The 19,558-nt window shown below is 43.3% G+C and overlaps 1 protein-coding gene across 5 annotated transcripts in view; it reads left to right on the top strand.

Annotated features, from left to right (window-relative positions):
- RAPGEF4 (Rap guanine nucleotide exchange factor 4) overlaps positions 1-19,558 on the top strand; it is a 260,265-nt gene that overhangs the window by 181,828 nt on the left and 58,879 nt on the right. For all 5 annotated transcript variants that reach the window (XM_070422742.1, XM_070422743.1, XM_070422745.1 and 2 more), the window contains 5 exons: positions 13,200-13,284; positions 15,033-15,093; positions 16,859-16,935; positions 17,373-17,519; positions 19,345-19,460. In XM_070422742.1, coding sequence (XP_070278843.1) covers positions 13,200-13,284; positions 15,033-15,093; positions 16,859-16,935; positions 17,373-17,519; positions 19,345-19,460 — 486 coding nt within the window. The remainder of the gene's footprint in view (positions 1-13,199; positions 13,285-15,032; positions 15,094-16,858; positions 16,936-17,372; positions 17,520-19,344; positions 19,461-19,558) is intronic.

Below are 19,558 nucleotides of genomic sequence, written 5' to 3'. Positions count from 1 at the left end.
GCCAGCCTCCACTGGGAGCTTGGGTGGCTGGGGGCTGTGGCCAGCCTACAAACAGCCATCAGCCCCTCACCCAGGATGGCCACACTCTCATGGGGTAAGGGTCCCCGCTGGGGGGCTTGGCCAGCCTGCAAACAGCCATCAGCCCCTCACCCAGGATGGCCACATCCTCATGGGGTGAGGGTCCCCGCTGGGGGGCTTGACCAGCCTGAAAACGGCCCTCAGCCCCTCACCTAGGCTGGCCAGGCACTCCAGTGGGGACCCCCACCCTGAAGGGGCTGTGGCCAGTCTGAAAACGGCCCTCAGCCCCTCACCCTGGCTGGCCAGGCACCCCAGTGGGACCCCCACCCTGATCTGGGACACCCTTCAGGGCAAACCAGCTGGCCCCCACCCATGCACCAGGCCTCTATCCTATATAATAAAAGGGTAATATGCAAATTGACCCTAATAGCAGAACGACTGGGAATGACTGGTCACTATGACACACACTGACCACCAGGGGGCAGACGCTCAATGCAGGAGCTGCCCCCTGGTGGTCAGTGCACTCCCACAGGGGGAGCTCTGCTCAGCCACAAGCCAGGCTGATGGCTGCCAGTACAGCGGTGGTGGTGGGAGCCTCTCCCGCCTCCTCAGCAGCGCTAAGAATGTCTGACTACAGCTTAGGCCTGCTCCCCGCTGGCAAGTGGACATCCCCCGAGGGCTCCCAGGCTGCCAGAGGGATGTCTGACTGCCAGCTTAGGCCCAATTGCCCCGGGGAGTGGGTCTAAGCCAGCAGGTGGTCATCCCCTGAGGGGTCCCAGACTGCGAGAGGGCACAGGCCGGGCTGAGGGACACCCCCCCCCCCCCCCCCAGTGCACAAATTTTTGTGCACCGGGCATCTAGTAGAATATAATATGGAAAGAGGGATTTAACCTGGTGTGGAAGTTCGAAAACGCCTAATCCCCATAAATATACAGTCCCAGCTGAATTTCCCTCAGCTCTTCAAGGGAGGCAGAAATGTCATTCTATTTATGATTTTTAAGTATGTACCAAAGAGGTTTAAAAAAAGTAATAAAATGGTTCCTATCCTTGGGGAGTTTATAATCCAATGGGAGAGGCACTCCCAGATTAGATTCAGATGCAACAAGTATTTATTGAGTGCCTGCTATGTGCTAGGCACCTGCTAGAAACATTCATACTAATTGTTTGATTCACCCTCATGAGAGCCTATGAGCCAATTTCATGAGTCACCCTTAGAAATGGGATTCTGTTCTCGTGCTTCCTTATTTCTCCCCTACAGCATTGAATTGTTTGATCCTTGGCAGCCCAAAGGTTCTTCAGAGAAAATTACATTCCAGAGATTGCCATTTTCCAGCTTATCACTATGAAAGTGCAGGTTTCACCAGAATTCCAAGATGCATTATTTTGGGTGCCCTTGGGATTTTCCCACCTTCCCAGATTTTACGAAACTCCAAACATTGGAATTGGGTTGGTAGTTCCTCTTATGAGTCTTTATTTTGGGGTTTTTCCTTCTATTGCAAAGAAAGCCCCCCAAGAGATTGGAAACTGAAAAAGAAGGAATCTCACTGAATGAGACAGACTTTCAAACTTTACCCACACACACCATTTTTAAAAAATCTGATAACCTTTGGAGCTTCTACCTTATTTTATTTAACTGGAAAGAAAATAAGCTTAGTTGATCAAGAAGGGCCAGTATCACTGCTGTCCTTGAAGAGACCAGCTGAGCAGTTGGTTCCAGGAAACTTGCTGTGTGTTCATAGGTCCTAGAAATGTTGCCCTTTTACTGCCCAAACTGCCAAGTTGTTCAGGAATGTGGAGGCGTCAGATCCATATCGGCCAGAGCAGGACCCTCCAGTTTTTAACTCAGCACAGCTGCATTTTATAACCATCGCCACTGCCAGAGAGGTTGCCGAACTCTGATAATTACTGGGAAAGAAATAACACAATATTCTTTGATGAGAAGATTACTTGGGGAATTTGATTGTATAATGAAGATGTTGCTTTGAAAGGTACTTCCTATTGTTCTGAATCTGAGACTTGCTAGCAAAGAAAAAAAAAAGTGTCACTTGTTTTGACAGGCTCCTTAGAAAAATTCTCTGTTTATTACATTAACTGCAGCATTTTATCTGTCAAAGTATGAAAGAATGTTCTGTAGTTTAAAAACAGAATAGAGCTTCAGGGGAAATTTTTTTTGGCACACTCTTGTTGCTATTGGTATTGAAAAAACACACACACATTGTGCATGTGAAATTAGCTTTTCATGTGGTGGCAGGCAGAGTGACTCACAATGCGCATCCTGGTTTCGCAGGTGCAGACCTGGGTGGCATTTGGAGGCAAGTGCCGTGGAACAGTGACAGTTTGACGGTGCTGTTGTTGCAGCTCACAGACAGGACCATCAAACCTAAAATGCACCCTCAGGGCGTTTTGTGTTGATGTTGCTTTGTTTATAAGCCTAAAAATGAGGTTACCCTGCCGCGAATAAGTACAATGGAGACCTTTACCTGAAGAAACATACATTCTGGCTAACTTTGAGCAGATACTCTGGGTTAGGGGTGGGGCCATGGGCACAAAGATGTGGAGTGACCAGGTCAGCAGCATGTTGCACACTGAGGACAGCTGGATACAAAGAGGCTTCAGGGGACAAAGACAGCTCCTGCCATACAAGCCTCACAACCTCTTCTTCCAAGTGAAGTAAAATATAATGTTCCACTATTTACAATGGTCTATGAGGATCTAGCCGAAAGGTGGGAGAGAAATGACGTAGATGGCATTTCTCAAATCTAATTCTAGGTGGGTCTACAATTTTGAAATTCCTTAAAAGCCTAGACACTTAAGTAGTTCAGAAAGAGATTAAGTCAGACCCGAGCAGAAGAAATATGAATATTTAATATATTTATTACTATTAAATATATTATGTAAAATGTTTCTTTATTACATATATATCAAGAGAATGGTTGGCAGATTCTGGAGTCTTTCAAATGGATCGGAAATTCAGAAACTTAAGTTCAATGATTTCATGCGATAAATTAATATTTTCTAACATATGCTATGGGGCATGAGGTTGAAAGGAAACAATTTAAAATGACATGAAAAAATACGGGGTGGGAGTTGAGGATGGGGATAGGTGTGGGGGAGGGGACATTTTGGCTGTTCCATACATATGCTCTAGAGGGCGCTTGAGAGGCTGTGTATTTTCTCTTAGCAGAACCTATTTTAATAGGGTCTTTATTTGTCCAAGCTGTTTTTGAGGGCATGGAATTTGAAATCCTGATAATTAAAGGGAAATTTGCTTCACCAGCAGAACCCAGATTAGCAAGCCTAAAATCAGTGGTGCCTAGGGTTTTGACTTTTGTTGGGGTATGCCAAGAGTATGTTCAAACTTGTCAAGTCCAAACTTTGGAATTGGGCGGCTGGTAGTTCTCAAATGCAAATCAGATGAAAAGAGAAGTGTGACTGAAAGAGCCTAATCTTAATGAAATAAGAAATTCACTGTGAATCTTTCCCTTCACGGCATGACAAACTTCCCCATTGTTTTTCCTGGAAAGATTGCTGTGCCATAGTGAAAGCGTATAGAATTTACCAGAAGAAATTATTGCATTAAGGGGGCCTTTTCTTGGGGTTGGGTTTGCTTCTCCCCCATAAAAGCAATTGACCCTTATCTCCCTGTTTATGTGTCCAAGAAACCAGCAGTTGGATTGCTGCCATGAAGATTCAGATTTGGGAGAGGGATGGATGGATGTCGCTGCCTATTTATAGTTTAGGGTTCAATATAAGATTACCTAAAGATTTTAATGACTTGTTCTTGGTCAAGTCAATCTGTTTATTGTAGAAACTTTGGGAACTTAAAAGAGTTAAAGAAGAATAAATGACACCTGCATTCCACCTCCCCAGAATAATTATTATTAACATGTTGGTATTATCCCTCTGGTTATATTTCAATTCCTAACTTTTTATATTTAATAATATATCATGGCATTCTCCCTTAACCTTAAGTATTCTTTAAAGATGGGATTTTTTATAGGTACATAGTAATCTTCCTCTGAATATTCCTTAATACATTCAGTTTGTCATTGTTGGATGTTTAAATTAATTCTCAAACCTTTCTTCTTTTATTTAACTTATTATTTTTTAATTTTATATTTCAATTACAGTTTACATTCAATATTATTTTATATTCATCTCAGATGTACAGCAAAGTTAGACAATCATATGCTTTACAAGTGTTCTCTCTCCGATATTTCCAGTATCCACTGGGCACCAGACATAGTTAATACAATATTGTTGACTGTATTCCCTGTACTTTATCAAGCTCTTTCTTCTTAACAGCAGCAAAAAGCAATATTTTAGTGCTCTTTTTTCCGGAACAAAGAAAGAACTAGCCTGGTGTGGAAGCAGAATGATGTCCCGAGCTCCAGCAGGGAACATAAGCTGCTTCACACTGAAGGAGGGCCCCGACCAGGAGAGCTAGGAAATGTGACTGGAGAGTAGGCTGAGGTCAGATTGAAGGGGATCTGCTATCGCTCTATGTACCTTGGATGTTATTTTATAGCCACGTGGTGCACCATTGAAGAGTTTTAAAGGGATGTGGGATGGTCAGCTTTGCAGTGGGGGGGTTTCTCTGCCATCTGTAGAGAATGGGTTGGCAGGGTCCAGACTATAGACAGGATGCCAGGTATTGAGTTTTATGAGACTAAAATTAATTATATTTTGAGAAATTAATGACAGCATATGAAACACATGCATTTGACCCGAGTCTGCTAAATAGAGTAAAAGAAATACTGAGTGTAAGAGCCCTGGATTCTAGTCTTACCAATTTACCAATAAATCACCCAACAACTCCAGACTACAAAGCTGTTAAGCTATAAAATGAGTTTAATAATACCTACTTAACCTCTCCCAACTTCACAGGGGAGTTGTATTTAATTAGCCAACATTTGCTGAACTCAGGTGTACTAGACACTGTGTTCAATAATTACCTAATTCAGTTCTTTCAACAGAACTATTCGGTAGTTATTAATATTATCTCCATTTTATGGATTAGTAAACAGGCTTAGGTTAAGTCACTTGCTTGTGTTGATCCCAAAAGTGGTGGGCTCAGGATTTGGTCCAGGTCTGTCTGACTTCAGAACCTGTGTTCTTTACTGTACTCTACCACCTGTCCTGGGCCAAAAATGGTTCAAAATTGCTTCCTGGGTTTATTCTTTGAGCACTTGAGAGGATATATATTATAGAAATCTGATTTAAAAATAATTGTTACAGACAAATCTTATCTTATTCAATGACCACCATATAGACCCTAACGGAGTACAAGTGTACCATCTACTATAGAAAAATATGAACATCAATCCACTAGTCAGAATTTAAAATAAAAAAACTAACACTTAATAAATGAGCCCTGCAGGTGTGGCTCAGTTGGTTGAGCATCATCCCATGCACCAAAAGGTCACTGGTTTGATTTCCGGTCAGGGCACATTCCCAGATTGCAGGTTGGATCCCCGGTTGGGGTGCAAGAGGCAACCTATCGATGTTTCTCTCTCTCTTTTCCTTTGCCTTCCTCTCTCTCTCAAATCAATAAAAATATTGAAAAATAAATGAATCACACAAGTTTATATAGTGACCTCACATACATTGCCTCTTTGAACCTCAAAATAACTCTGTGAACTGAGTAGGCCTTATTATCCACAATTGTCAAATGAAGAGATTGAGTTTAGTAGATGTCAAATACCTTTCTTAACATCACACAGTGGTACTTGTGGCTGAATCAGGAACTGAGCCCAAGTCTGCTTACTCCAGATTCCTGGAATGGCTCTACCACTTAAGATCTAACTCTTAAGAAGCAAGGCTAGGAGGTGAAGAAAAGAAAAACAATTTGCTGGTTTGTTAGACATGTGAGTGGGAAACCAAATTTACCAGTCGGAGAAGTGGAAGAAGGTGAGTTCTCAAGAAGACCTTACGAGTGTTAGAAAATGACCCAAGTTTGAGAAATGACTTGTAACCAGGAGAATCAGGTCAATTGAGGTGGAGCGTTGCAATACAACAAAGCATTCTCAACTCCAGAAAAATATGATGAAGCCTTTCCTTTATTTTTAAGCTTGACTATGGCTTCCATGGATATCGACAACGCTGACTTTCTTGGTTTTTCCCCCAGGCACCAGGGAAGAGGTCTAAAGGCAGCAGGTCTAGAAGAACTGGTTACCTGCTTTCTCACCTGCATGTTTTACCAGGCACCACGTCCATGTGCTACTTGGTGGCTGGATGAATCCTTCATTTTATCCACATCCCAAGAACTGAGGGTCTCTGTCTCTGACCTTGATAATTCCTTGGTAAAACTGTATTTACCAGCAGTTTCCAATGTCACCTGGGCACTCCCATCCTTTCATGTACAAACTGCTTCTCCATCCATCCCCGTTTATTACCGCGTCTGTAACTAGACAGAAAGCGGCCCCTGCGGAAACTAGGCCTTTCCACAGCGGGATCTGACAAATCCACATCAATGTGGCACCATGCAGGCTTGTGAAGAAGCAGGGATGCCTAATATCTCTCCCTGTGACACCTTGAGAAGGACAAGTAAAGACCGGGTACATTCGCCAGCTGCCACTCAGAGCAGCCTGAGAGTCAATTCAGTCCCCTAGCCTCCCAGGTTACTCTCTGAAGGTGCCTAGGAGATCCCTCCTCCTGCTCCGGGCACAGTGTTCCCCTGACTCTTGAAAGCCAAATTGCCTTCAGCCCTTGGGACCCTTTCATTACTCTCTGAACAGGCTGGGGGCTGATTTGCAGAATCCCTCCTCCGTTTTTCCCCTGCCATCTCCGTGAAGACCAAAGCAGGAGAGGTGCGTAATGCCGCTGTTTGCCAGGAGAAACCTGCTTTGAAAGCACGACTTTGTTCAGTGATCGTGGTGGAGAAGGCACAGTTTTAGACTTGCCCGGTGCTCTTTTAGGGTGGGGGTGGATCGAGATGAGAACCTTTGCCTGAAGATGCAAGAGCAGAGAGGCGAGTCTTCTCTGAGACACTAGATGGCACAGCAGCTCTGAGCTGGTGGCCTCAGAGCAGGAGCTGCTGGGCCTGTTCTCTGTCACTGCAGCCACAACATGAAGATCCACGGCGGGGGGGGGACTCACATTTTTTATTCACTTCAGTGGCACAGGTTGTCACACTGGCTTTTGCTCCATCTGGCCTCTTCCCTGGGACTTCCGTCAACTTTCAATTCTAATGACATGTTGAGGCCCCGGGCAACAGTGAGTTTGCTGGTAGCCAACCTCTCACGAATGCTTTTGTTGCTTTGCTAACTGAATATACTCATGCTTTAGAGTAAGTCTCTTCACACCTTGCCGTGCTGACTTCTCTCACCTCATTAAAAATGTGCTGTAAACAGGACCCAAAAGTTCATGGCTACCTGGGTGGCTTGCCAAAGCACAGTGGCCTGCCCTGTGATTACTTGACCACTTTAGACCTCAGGGTTATTTTTTTCCCTTTCATTTTGAATGATATTTAGGACTCAGAGACTAAGCTGTTTTTAAGCTTTGTTCCATTCTGTTTCAAAAGGCTACCATAGCTTTCTCCAGGGCATCCGGGGAAGTCTTTATTTCTCTGTAGTGGTTATTACTGATGCGTGAGCACCGGGAGGGGTAGAATAAGCTGCCATGTGGGTCTGGGCAGGTGTGGTGGTCACACCCACAGCGGAGCCGGCCCTGGAGGCGCTGGGGGCCACATTTCCCGACAACCTTTGCTTCATGAGAGGCACGAGGGGAAGCATGCAGGCTAAACTCCCTCCCGCGATTTCTTCCCAGGAGTTTTGAAACGAAGGAGGATTTCCCAGGAATGGAGCCCTTCCTCTGTGTCTGGCAGGAGGGCTGTGGCTGTCACATGCTCTGTTCTGCTTCTCTCTCGGGCTCCTGGCTGTGCCTTCATCTTAGAGAGCAGGTCTGAGTGTTAGCCTGGCAGCACACTCTGCCACTGCCTACTGCTCAGTGGGGGCGGGGGAGGGCCCTGACTGACCGCTGACCTTGTGATGAACCACTCTGACCCACTCGCTCCTGGCCTTGTCTTATCAGCAATGCCGTCTCCCTTCTGTGCTGATTTTCTTTTTCTTTTTTAATTGTTAATAGTATTACAGATATCTCCCTCCCCCCCCCCTCCACCCTCCTCCCAGCTCCTACCATCCTCCCCCAGGTCTTCACTACTCTATTGCCTGTGTCTATGAGCCAAGCATATCCTATATAATAAAAGCCTAATATGCTAAGTATATGGTCGTCCAGTCAGCCATTCAACCAATCAAAGCATAATATACTAATGATATGCTAAGGCCACTTAACTGCTCGCTATGATGTGCACTGACCACCAGGAGGCAGATGCTTCGACTGGTAGGTTAGCTTGCTGCTGGGGTCTGGCCAATCATGACTGAGCGAGTCAGGCCGGACACATCCTGGAGCCCTCTTGCATCCCTCCCTGGTCCCGATCATGCACTGGTGGGGTCCCTCGGCCTGGCCTGCACCCTCTCGCCATCCGGGACCCCTCGGGGGATGTCGGAGAGCCGGTTTCAGCCCAATCCTGCAGGCCAGGCTGAGGGACCCCACTGGTGCACAAATTCAAGCACGGGGCCTCTAGTAAGTATATAAGTTCTTTGGTTTATCTCTTCTCATCCCCCCAACCCCACATCGAGGTATATTAGTCTGTCCCATGCCTCCATGCTTCAGGTCTTATTTTATTGGTCAATTCATTTTGTCCATTAGCTTCCACAAATAAGTGAGATCATATGATATTTGGTTTATTTCACTTAGCATAATATTTTCCAGGTACATCCATGCTGTCCCAAAGGGTAAGAGATCCCTCTTTTTTATAGCTGCATAGTATTCCATAGTGTAAATGTCCCACAGATTTTTATCCATTCATCTACTGATGGGCACTGAAGCTGTTTCCAAACTGATTTTCTTATCTGAGTTGAGCTGTGGCTGCTTCCAGCTGTTCTCAGACATTTTATTCCTATCTGCTTTTGGTCACCCAAGAATTCCTAAAATCTCTGATCAACCATAGTACTCTTTTGTGGTTTGTGGTGGTGGTGTGTGTCTGTTCTCAGTGCTGTTTTGGATTTTCAAGTGTCTTTCCATGAGACTTTTAGCGTGACAGACAATTCCAGCCACAAAAGGGCCCAGCCTAACAGATACTGCGTGGTCTTTGGAGATCGCTGCTGTCCAGGCCCTTGCTGATCCTGACTGAGTAACTTCAGCTGATCTAAGGTGACAGTTCTTCCTCGCAGCTGGATGAATACATCCACAGTCTTTTAGAAAATATATCTTTTTTATCACTTAACAGGATTTGGAGTATGAGGTAAGGTTCAACATTTTCATCCTGTCTCCTCCCTCCAGTAATTATTTGCCAAGACAAAAGTGAGTTGTGTCGTGGCCACCGTGTCTTACTTGACCTTGAATAGGAGGGATAACAGAGCTTAAACCCCCATTTTTCTCAGTCCACAAGACAGGAACTGGTTTGTGGTATTGCTCCCATATGTTCCTTGGACAGACCCTGAATTCAGCATGAATTATGACAACTAGTATTTTCGCTCATCTGATAAACTCTATTGAACATCCACCCTGATAATAATTTCATCCTCCGTTTGTGCTATATTTCCAATGAATCAATACTTCATGTATATTAACTCATTTGGCCTTTACAACAATCATATTTATTGTTCTCATTTTAGAAATGCAAAAACAAGGCATTAAACCAATTGGGCACCTAGGAAGTTCATGATTTAGATCTCAAATCCAGTTTCTGCTCCCAATCCAGCACCTTCTGCACTTCTTGAGAAGAGCAGAGTAGGGTTATGGGTATTTAAGCAAATAACATTCCTCACAGTATGTTGTAATCACCACAGTAGTCGGGCCATGTGCCATGAAAGAATAAAGGTTGGAGAACCAGTTTTACCTGGGAGAGATAACATCTGGGCTTGAAGCAGAAAAAAATATCCTAGGTAAAGAGAGGAGAAGCATGTGAAAAGTCTTGGAGACATGAAAAAGCATAGCATTTTGAGTAATGGAGAGACATCGGGCATGGGTGAAGCAGAGAACAGAGCCATGAGGGAAGGTGTGAAGAGAGGAAAGGAAGATAGCTGAGTCTGCAAAAGTCCACTGAGATCTACCCTGTGATGACGAGGGAGCACCCTGGACAGTAAGCTTGTAGAGCTGTGGCTTGTCTGGGAAGAGCTGGCCAGGAAGCTGTCTGAGCTCAGGATAGACATCTGTTTGGAGGTAAAGATGTAGGTCTCAGTGTTATATAGGTGAAAGTTGGGGATTTTTCAAAGGGAGAGAAAGCAGAACAAAATGAGAACAGAGCTGAAGGCAGAACGTTGGGACACAGCACAATTTAGGAGGTGAACAAAAGAACAACAGATCAAAAAAGACATGGAGAAGAAATGTTTAGGAAAGCAGGAAGAGAGAGCCAGGAGGGGGCAGCGTGGGGAGAAGAGAGCTTCCATCAGTGCTCAGTGGTGTTCGGCACTGGGATGTTGAGTAGGTTTCAAAAATGGCTTGCATGTTGCCATCATTGCCTTCTCCTACACTTTGGTGCAGGTCCTCAGACTACCTCTAATGGTTAAAGGGTGTCTTGAACCAGCTGTCACCTTTTTAGTATGCTGCACTGAGGATCTGACAGAGTTCTTTCTCATATGTTTTAACTCTTGGACAATATATAATTATTTTTAATGTAATGTGATGTGTAGATTCTAAAGGCAACACTTTTTTTTTAATCTGTAAGAGTTGATTAATGTGAGAAAAACTTTTTAAAAAGAATCAACTACACCTGAAGAAAAAAAGGTTGATCAATATGGATTTCATATTGATATTATATAAAAACACTCTTCCTAAACTCATAGAGATCTGCTCCCAAAATTCCAAATTTGAATGTGTTAGGATTTTAGAGCTAAATTCTAACACTTCGTTTTCCCAGCGGAGTTTTCCTCCTCCCTCCATAACAGCCCATCCCATGAAGGTGAGAATGAGACTTGGCGACTGATTTCTCTTTAGCCAGGCTTCTAGGAGGGTCCATGCTATTTGCAGCTGATGTCAAGTAGCAAGAACAGCGGGGCAGCTCCTTGTGCTGAAGAGCATAATCCTATTACGCCTGCCTGGCGACTCTCACCTTAGCTGCCTCTATCACAGTAGATGGACTGAGGTGACTCCATTGACTTTTAAATCCCCAAGGATCCTCCTTTCAAAATCCCATGTGTAAGTCAAGTAGTAGATTAGCCCCTTGCTAAGAAGGCCTGGCCCCCTCAAATCCCTGTGGCCATAGTTTTTTCTTTGGTGCGTTTGGGTCCCATCTTTTTTGAGGTCCACCATTAAGCACTGGATTGATGCAGAGTGGTGGTCCTTGGCAGGAGGTGGGCCTCGCTGGCGTCTCTCTGGGTCATGGATTTAGTACCAGTCTTTGTATAGTCGAGATTAGGAATATACCCTTCATAGATGCTATAAGAGACGCATATCATTTTTCTTTGTTCATGCTAAACTGTCCTTGAGAAGGTGATGTGCAAGGTGTGCAAAGAGTTTTCTTCCTCTGATGGCCCCCACTTGATCTGTCATCAACCCCATCTTATGAATGGTTGCAAAAGTGTTTAATCCAATTAACTATTTTAGAGTATTTACAATTCAGTTTTGATTGCTCGGAGTACTTATCTATAATTGACTAAATTTCAGATGTAATTTGCTGGCCCAAATGTTGTACTCTGTCAGTTAAACTTCTTATGCAAAGGTTTGAGTTTTGAATATCATTTTGCTGAGGGTTTTTTTCCACCAACACAAATAAATATGCAGGTACCTTCACATGTACTGCTTCCTTCAGCTTTCACCTCTCTCTCGGGAAGGGAAGTCCCAGTTTACAGATGAGACTGAGGCTGATGTCACATGGCTGGTGGGGGGTGCACTGAGGTTAAAACTTTATCTTCAGCCTGGAAATCCAGAGCGCTGTTCAGTACACCATCACTCCCTGAATTTATTTGACCCAGAACCACTTTTTTAAAATACAATGTAATTAAGCATGGAACACCACCAGTAGCTCATTAAGATTTAAATATTTAATATACAGTAACATTAAATAATACAATAAGTTACTGAAATTTTAAGACAAAATGTGTAGAATAGACTGACGATTATGTAGTAGGTAACATACATGACTGCAGCAGTTAGCTGAGAGCAAATGCTGCCTGTCCATCAATATGGAGCTTGACTTCCTAGTACTCTCAGAATCAATAACCAATTTGTTTTAAAATTTCAATAACACATCAGTCAAGGTTTCTTACATTGCAGAGAGCAATAGAATATCTCAATTCTTCACCAATCAGATGTCCTCTTTGATCTATAGTTAAACACTATTAGTGATTCCAGAATAATTATAGGCGTGAAAGTGAGTAGGAATCTATTCTGTCCTTCCATGTCAAAATGTCCATAACATCCACATAACCTATCTTTAAAGGAAGATTATTGGATACTAGTTCTAAAATAAAGTATAGGGGGAGAAGCTGACTAGTATACTAATTAACACCTCATGGGACAGTGGTCATGCATGAGACAGAGTTTGGGAAGTGGAAGTATATACCTCTCTTCTCTCCCTTTCTTCCTAACCCCAAACACTACTATCTGCCTTCTGCTCATCTCATGCCCTCACCTTCTCAGGGATAGGCAAGAAAATACTGAGTCTCTACATATCCCTTATTTTAAGTCATATGCTAGAAGCGTATTACACAACCTGAAACAGTGACAGCAGCATTATTATTCTGTTAGGCTAAGATACCACACAGGATCTTAAGGAATTTGGATCAATCATCCAGTTGATGAAATTCGTTGTTTCTAGTTGTGTTAAAGACAAATTTTCCTATTATTGATTAAGATGGTAATGCAAAGCAATTTTCTGGAGCAATCATCTACAAAGTGAGAGATAGATTAGCCAACTACAACATGAGCAGAGATGTTCTACCCTCTGAGGTTAGAAGGGAAGGGGACTCTGTGCCCATTCTTCCATTGACAACACATTCATTTCAAAACTTCCTTTAGGGATTATAATGGCATAATCTGGCCCTCTGCCAGTATCTTTTTATAGAGATTACTCCTAAGAAATCTGAACTGCATTACTGACCCTTGAGTCCACTTCTATATTTCAGGCTTTAGTGATGACTTTTTTTCTCATTATTTCCTTGTTACTTTTTTCTTTGTAGACCTGGCCAGAGGAGTATGGATGACCTAGAGATTATCTATGATGAGCTCCTTCACATTAAAGCCTTATCCCATCTTTCTACCACCGTAAGTTGTCTCTGATTGAGCAAGGTCAGTTAAATGCAGTTAGTACTGGAGGAGTGTATTTGGCATGGAGGGCAGGAATATCTGAATTCTGCCTCATAAATCATCCCTAGTTTTTCCCATGAGATGCTAAGTAAGTTGTACCCAAGAAGAATCACTGTAATGGGATCAAGTATTGTCACATCATTAGTAGTCGCCCAGGTGCTGTAAACCCCAAAGCAATTTGATGTGAGTGGGATTGGAACTTATGCTTCATCCTTCCAAGTCTGAACTGTGGAACCTGCACACCTAGGTAAGAGAGCCAGGCCTTCAAAATGGCTCTGAGACCCTCCCATGAAATTCAGGGCCAGAGGGAGGAGGGAAATAAATCAGGTTGTCCTGTCCTGGCCCAAGTGGCCAGCTTTCGCTGCCCTATTGAGAAAGGATGCAGAAGGTTCAAGAGAGAATTACTTCAGGTATGTTAGGGCACAATAGCATACCCAATAGTGATAAATGGCCCTATGGCTGTGTTTGGCTCTAAAATTCTATGTGACTATGATATTTGGGAAAGCAGTGGACGCAAACATCTCCCCCTGTAGAAGGATCACAGGAACAGGATTTCTAGGCAACACATCATTTCCTATATGTTAATAACTCAACACCAATAATAAAAAGAAGTTGTTGCAATATTCACAGATTATATACCGAGGCCCCTTAGCAATGTCTGCATTCCTAATTCGCCTTTCGTTCCCAGCTCCCTAGCTGATACTATGCTATCATATGCTAGCAGTGTCTGTGGTCTCTGAAGAGAGCAGCGAGGCACTTGTCATGGCCCCAAGCAGAAGGGCTCCAAATGCCTCCCTCTTCAACCCAACAGAGCTGCCTTCACATTCCTCCCCCCTGCCCCGGCTCTCCCGGGGGGTCCACAAGCTTGCTCACCTGGTAGAGAAACCAGGAGTGTGGTCCAGCATCCCCACCACTGTCCTCTCATCCTCACTTCACCCGTGGGGAGAGGGAGGAGGTCTAGTGTCTGGGAGCCTCACCGGGGAGCCCCCGCAAATGTAAGCGCCAGGGGCTCACACCGCAGAGGAAGATGCGGGGAGACCCCTTTCCCTGCCTGTGCTCCAGGTCCCCAGCATGCCCCTGCCCTGACTCCCCCAGTCCTGACGGGATGGAGAGGAGTGTGGATAGTCTCCTCCTCTCCCTCAAACCACAGGTACCCAGGCACTGGGGAAAATTCTCAGGCTACTTGGTACTTAGGGAGAAGGAGCCATAATTTGGGACCATAATTTGGAATAAAAAAAATTTTTCTTAGCTATCTCATAATATAAATATGCTTACACATTTGAGCTTAATAATTCAACTTGAAGACACTGACTTTCCCAACATGTTTGCAGGGATGCATTATGTGGGATTCAGGGAAGAGCCTGTAACAGCAATGGAGTCACATGATACTATAGATGCTCTTACCTTCTCGCCCAAGACAAAAGATAGGCAGTGAAATTGGCTAGTGCATATGTGTGAAACCACATAAACCATCTGTAGGGCAGTGGTCTTGAATGAATGAGCGTATACAATAGCTCATGTTAGAGCTTTGAGAATCTAGCGGCAAATCTAGTGAACGTGGTTCTGGACAACAGTAGCGCAAACAGCGCCGGAGATGGCTGTGTGGGAAGAGGGTCAGTTAGCACTGTTCAGAAAGGGAACATGTCTCCCCCCCACCCCTCCAAAAAAAATCTGGCCTTTCCACATCCTTTCTCTTTTCCTTCTAGGTGAAACGGGAGCTAGCAGGTGTTCTCATCTTTGAGTCTCACGCCAAAGGAGGCACCGTGTGTAAGTGAAAGCTGTAATCAGATGTTGCGCCTGGCTAGTCCCCTCGGGAGCCTATGCCATGGGACCCTGACTGCAAATGCGCCCCTTTCAGACTTGGCAGGACGTCCTGCAGCACTTTTTTTTCAGGTTCTGTGATCATTCCCAGCACATGTCCGTTATCCTGGAGCGTGGTGGTTTTCTGGGACCAGTGGGCTGGGGTTAGGGGTGGGGGGGGGGGGGGGCGGGGGGGTGTGCTGTTGCTAGTCTGAGTCTCTGCTCAGGCCCTAGCTGCTGGCTGAAGGCAGTGTGTAAAGAGTGTGGGAGGAAGATGCTGCTCCGCAGGCAGGCCCTTTGCACATGACCTCACTTCACTTGGTGGTTTTAGAAGAACTAATCCATCTCTTGAAATTGCTAGTGGGAATGACAAACGATCCTGTTTTCCTTTTCTTCTCCCACTTCCACGATCAGCTCCAAGTCTCAAAGAATTTCTTTGACCCAAATATTTACACAATACTAATACTCAGGATCTCTCCAGAACCCAGTATGTAATTTAGTTCCGTGATTCTATTTGGAAGCAAGAAATTGAAATTTGATATCAACAAATGTGAACAAAGTATTCGGGCTAGCATTGCGCACGAATCTGCAGAGTCCTTGCAAAGCAGGGTTAGCGGTCTACTCAGGTCAGGAAATGCCACCTTCTCTGATCTTCTTGGGGAATCGTGCGCCTCAAGCATGCTAAGCTCTCAGAAGTTCTGCACTAAAGAAATAACGTTCACACCAGTTAGACTCACACTTCCTAACCCGAGTGGAACACAGAACACTTGTTTAATGGATACCTGTTAACGTTTCAAGAGACACTCTCTGGAAAGTCTTGCTCTTTCTTCACACTGACGTGTGTTAGTCAAATAAGCAGGAGGCAGGACTTGTAAAAGCAAAAAGAGTTACAGAAGTTATATTTCAAAATGTTTTTCAGTTATCAACAGTGGCATCTCCAACATTGACATTTATTTTAGTAAGAATGTCCTTTCTTGAAATGTTAAAGGTTCACGTTAGTATTTTTTTTTTATTTTTATGGTCACTGGTGATGCATAACTTCTCTTTTATTCTTTTCATTCAAACTTACTGATTGTTTTCATTTTATTGTGAAATATTTAAATATTTCAAACAAATAATAGAGGTTATTACAAGCACCTCTGAAGTCTACATTAAACACTAGCATGCAATATTTTTTCATGTTTTCTAAAGAATGAAATTATAGATACAGTCGAAGGCCCCATGTTTCCTCCCTTATCTTATTCTTCTCTTTCCCTCCCATGGTAACTTCTACCCTAAATGTAGTGGTTATCATCCCAACCCATTAAAAAAATAGATAGATAGATAGATAGATAGATAGATAGATATCCATAAACAATAAACAGTACCTATTTGCATGTTTTCAATTCACATTACTGGTCCAATTGCTTTTAAAAACTATTTTCTGTAGTGTAGTAAGTTTTGATGAATTGTGGGTAAAAGAGTATTGCCTGATGAACTGGGTTGCTGTTCGTTGATGTCTAGTACCAATGGATTTTTCAGGGCCTGGCCAGTAGAGCAGTGTTTCTGTTCCTTTTATGTTCTATAGAAAAGGAAACAATATGCCACCTGAGTAAGTTAGTATTTGCCAGTCATTTTTCCCCTTCTGGAATATATGTGTAATTCTGGGAACTTAAAAATGATGATTTGATAAGCTGTAATTTATATTGATGTGCTTCTATTCTTGTCATAAGTCTTTTCTTTTTGTATCTAGTGTTTAACCAGGGGGAAGAAGGTACCTCCTGGTACATTATTCTGAAAGGATCAGTGAATGTAGTCATTTACGGCAAGGTGTGTATATATATATATATCTATATATGTCTTTTTCTTTTTGAGTCTTTATTATGCTCCACTTACTAGTGTAGCTCTAAGCATTAACAATTTAGTGCTTCCATTAAACTTGCAACAACATTGTTACTCGATGAAGAAAAGTCATTATAGCATCTCTAATCATAAATTATCTAAATTATTATACTCAGAGTGGTATTGAACTTTCTGGGGCCCATCCCTTATAGATTATAATGTATACATTTAAGTTATTCCATAGGCCATATTACTCAATGAAAGGAAAATGAAACATTACAATTTAATTGTGTAACTCCTCTTCGGCATCCCTGGGTAAAGCCCATTTGTACATAGTGTGTTAGGCGAACAGGGTCTTGGGGGTGAGGCGGGTGGGTGTTGGTTCTGTTTCAGGGGTCATCGTCCTCTGAATGTTTGCTCTCTAGGGTGTGGTCTGTACCCTGCATGAAGGAGATGATTTTGGCAAGTTGGCACTAGTGAATGATGCCCCGAGAGCTGCCTCTATCGTTTTGCGAGAAGATAATTGCCATTTCTTAAGAGTAGACAAGGAGGATTTCAACCGGATTCTGAGGGTAAGTCCAAGGCAAAGCGTGGCTGAGGGGCATCCCATTTTTCCTCTTGCAAGAGAAGAAAAGACTCGAGTGTCATGTTAATTGAGCAGTATAGCGATTAATGAACGCTCTAGGAACAAAGAGCCTTGGTCACACACCTGGGATGTTCACTGTGCTGCTGTGCATTCTGGGGCCCAGAGGGGATATTGCAGGAAAGCTGCACCTGGGGCATGCCAGGCTAGACCAAACAACTCTGCACACGTCTGGCCCAGTCCATCAGAATAGAAGACGTAGAGGGACTGCCTTGGCAAATGTCCATGTGATACCTTCCTGACTCCTGTCTGTCTCTATCATAAACCTTTCTAGTCTCCACCTCCAACCGCATCCCAAATCTGAGCCTTTCTGTAACAGCACACGCTCTCTCGATTTAGTCAGTGGTTATGTTTTAGCGGGAATTAATGTTAATTGTGGTTACTCTAACCAAGCGTTTTTATTTCAAGTGCTTTATGTCAAATTGATTCACACTAAAGGAATGTCAGACTTTGGCAAGTAGGTGAAGAGTAATTGCATTTAAAGTTGGCTCTGCAGATGGGCCTAACCTAAGCTTGTTACGGTATTTATGAGAGTGGGTGATCTTTAGAAGAGACGGGCCCTGGCCTTTCCCCCACCATGCAGCCCCTGGTCCCTTGGGAAGAACAATCCAGCTGATGACAGTGTCTCTCAGGGGGCCCATACTGCATCCCTCCCTCGCTTGAGTTCACCCTGAGACACGGTCCCTCTAGGATCACTTAGCTCTGTTCCCTTCCCTGCTGGCTCACAGAGCAAACTCTCTTCTCTGCCTCTCCCACCCTTAGCATCTTTGTCCATCCTCCCTGAAAGTCCAAACTGCAGCTTTTAAGCTTCTGGTACATTTGACATTATTTAATGATGATTTACGACATCATTCTCCATTCCTTATGCATGGACACCTATCACTACACAGCCTTACATATTTGCTTTTGGTGGCCCAATTTCTGACACCAAAGTTTGTCTTAGGAATGCATTCTCTTAATGCAAAGAAAGTGTCACTAAAAACTATACCATTGAATAATATAGAAAAAAATACCACATGGAATTTGACGTGGTTCTTATCTAATCTCTTTTAAAATAGGAACCAAAAGATGAGATAAAGCACATTACATTTTTTAAATTAAGTATTTAAACTGACATTGAAATTTAGAGGTAAACTTGAACTAACTCTTTGAGGTTTGCACATATGGAGTTTACATTTAGCCAAAACAATTCTTTGAAAGAATCACATAAGGACCATTATCACTGATGTGATTTATAAAATTCTTCAAAATAACTGAAAAAATGTTTTTAACACATTTCAAACTGATTTTGTAAAAAAAAAAACAACAATAATAAAATAAGTAAAGTCTTTTGTTCAGAGCAAAAAAGTAGCATTCCCAAGAAAACTAAATGTCCTCATAAGAAAAGCAGAATGAAAGAACTTGGTTGAAGCTAAGTGCTATTGGCCACATATTTTTATAAAGAATAAATGCTTTGTTCCCTCATCTTCCCGCTGTACCACCCTCTCCCAAAAGTTTCTCAGAGCACAGCCACACTCCTCTCTACTCTGCTGATTTTCTGAATTGGGGGTAAAAGCAGAGCTTTGAAACCACATGCCCAAACCTCATCTGGTCCTCTCCCTGGCCATTCCAGCCCTTGACTTTGAAAATGACTTAATTTGTAGACACAACAATTAGCATCACAAGCACCAAATGAGTTTCTGAAGCATTTGAAATTTTTTTTCATTGTCTGAGAAAATGGCAGCATCTGTACGTGGTGTAATTTGTATTTGCAGGACGTTGAGGCGAATACAGTCAGACTGAAAGAACACGACCAAGATGTCTTGGTGCTGGAGAAGGTCCCAGCAGGGAGCAGGGCTTCTAATCAAGGAAACTCACAGCCTCAGCAAAAGTAGGTTTGCGTCCAACGCTGCAATCGCCAGACTATGATTAACCTTTTCACATGGTATCATCATTTCCACAATAGCATGTTCTCCTTTTCTGTGGGAG

The sequence above is a fragment of the Myotis yumanensis genome, unplaced genomic scaffold (assembly GCF_028538775.1).
Source record: "Myotis yumanensis isolate MYYU_CA2020_CCGP unplaced genomic scaffold, mMyoYum1.0.hap1 SCAF_8, whole genome shotgun sequence".
In the NCBI taxonomy this organism is placed as follows: domain Eukaryota; kingdom Metazoa; phylum Chordata; class Mammalia; order Chiroptera; family Vespertilionidae; genus Myotis; species Myotis yumanensis.
This window is presented reverse-complemented; position numbering and strand designations above follow the sequence as displayed.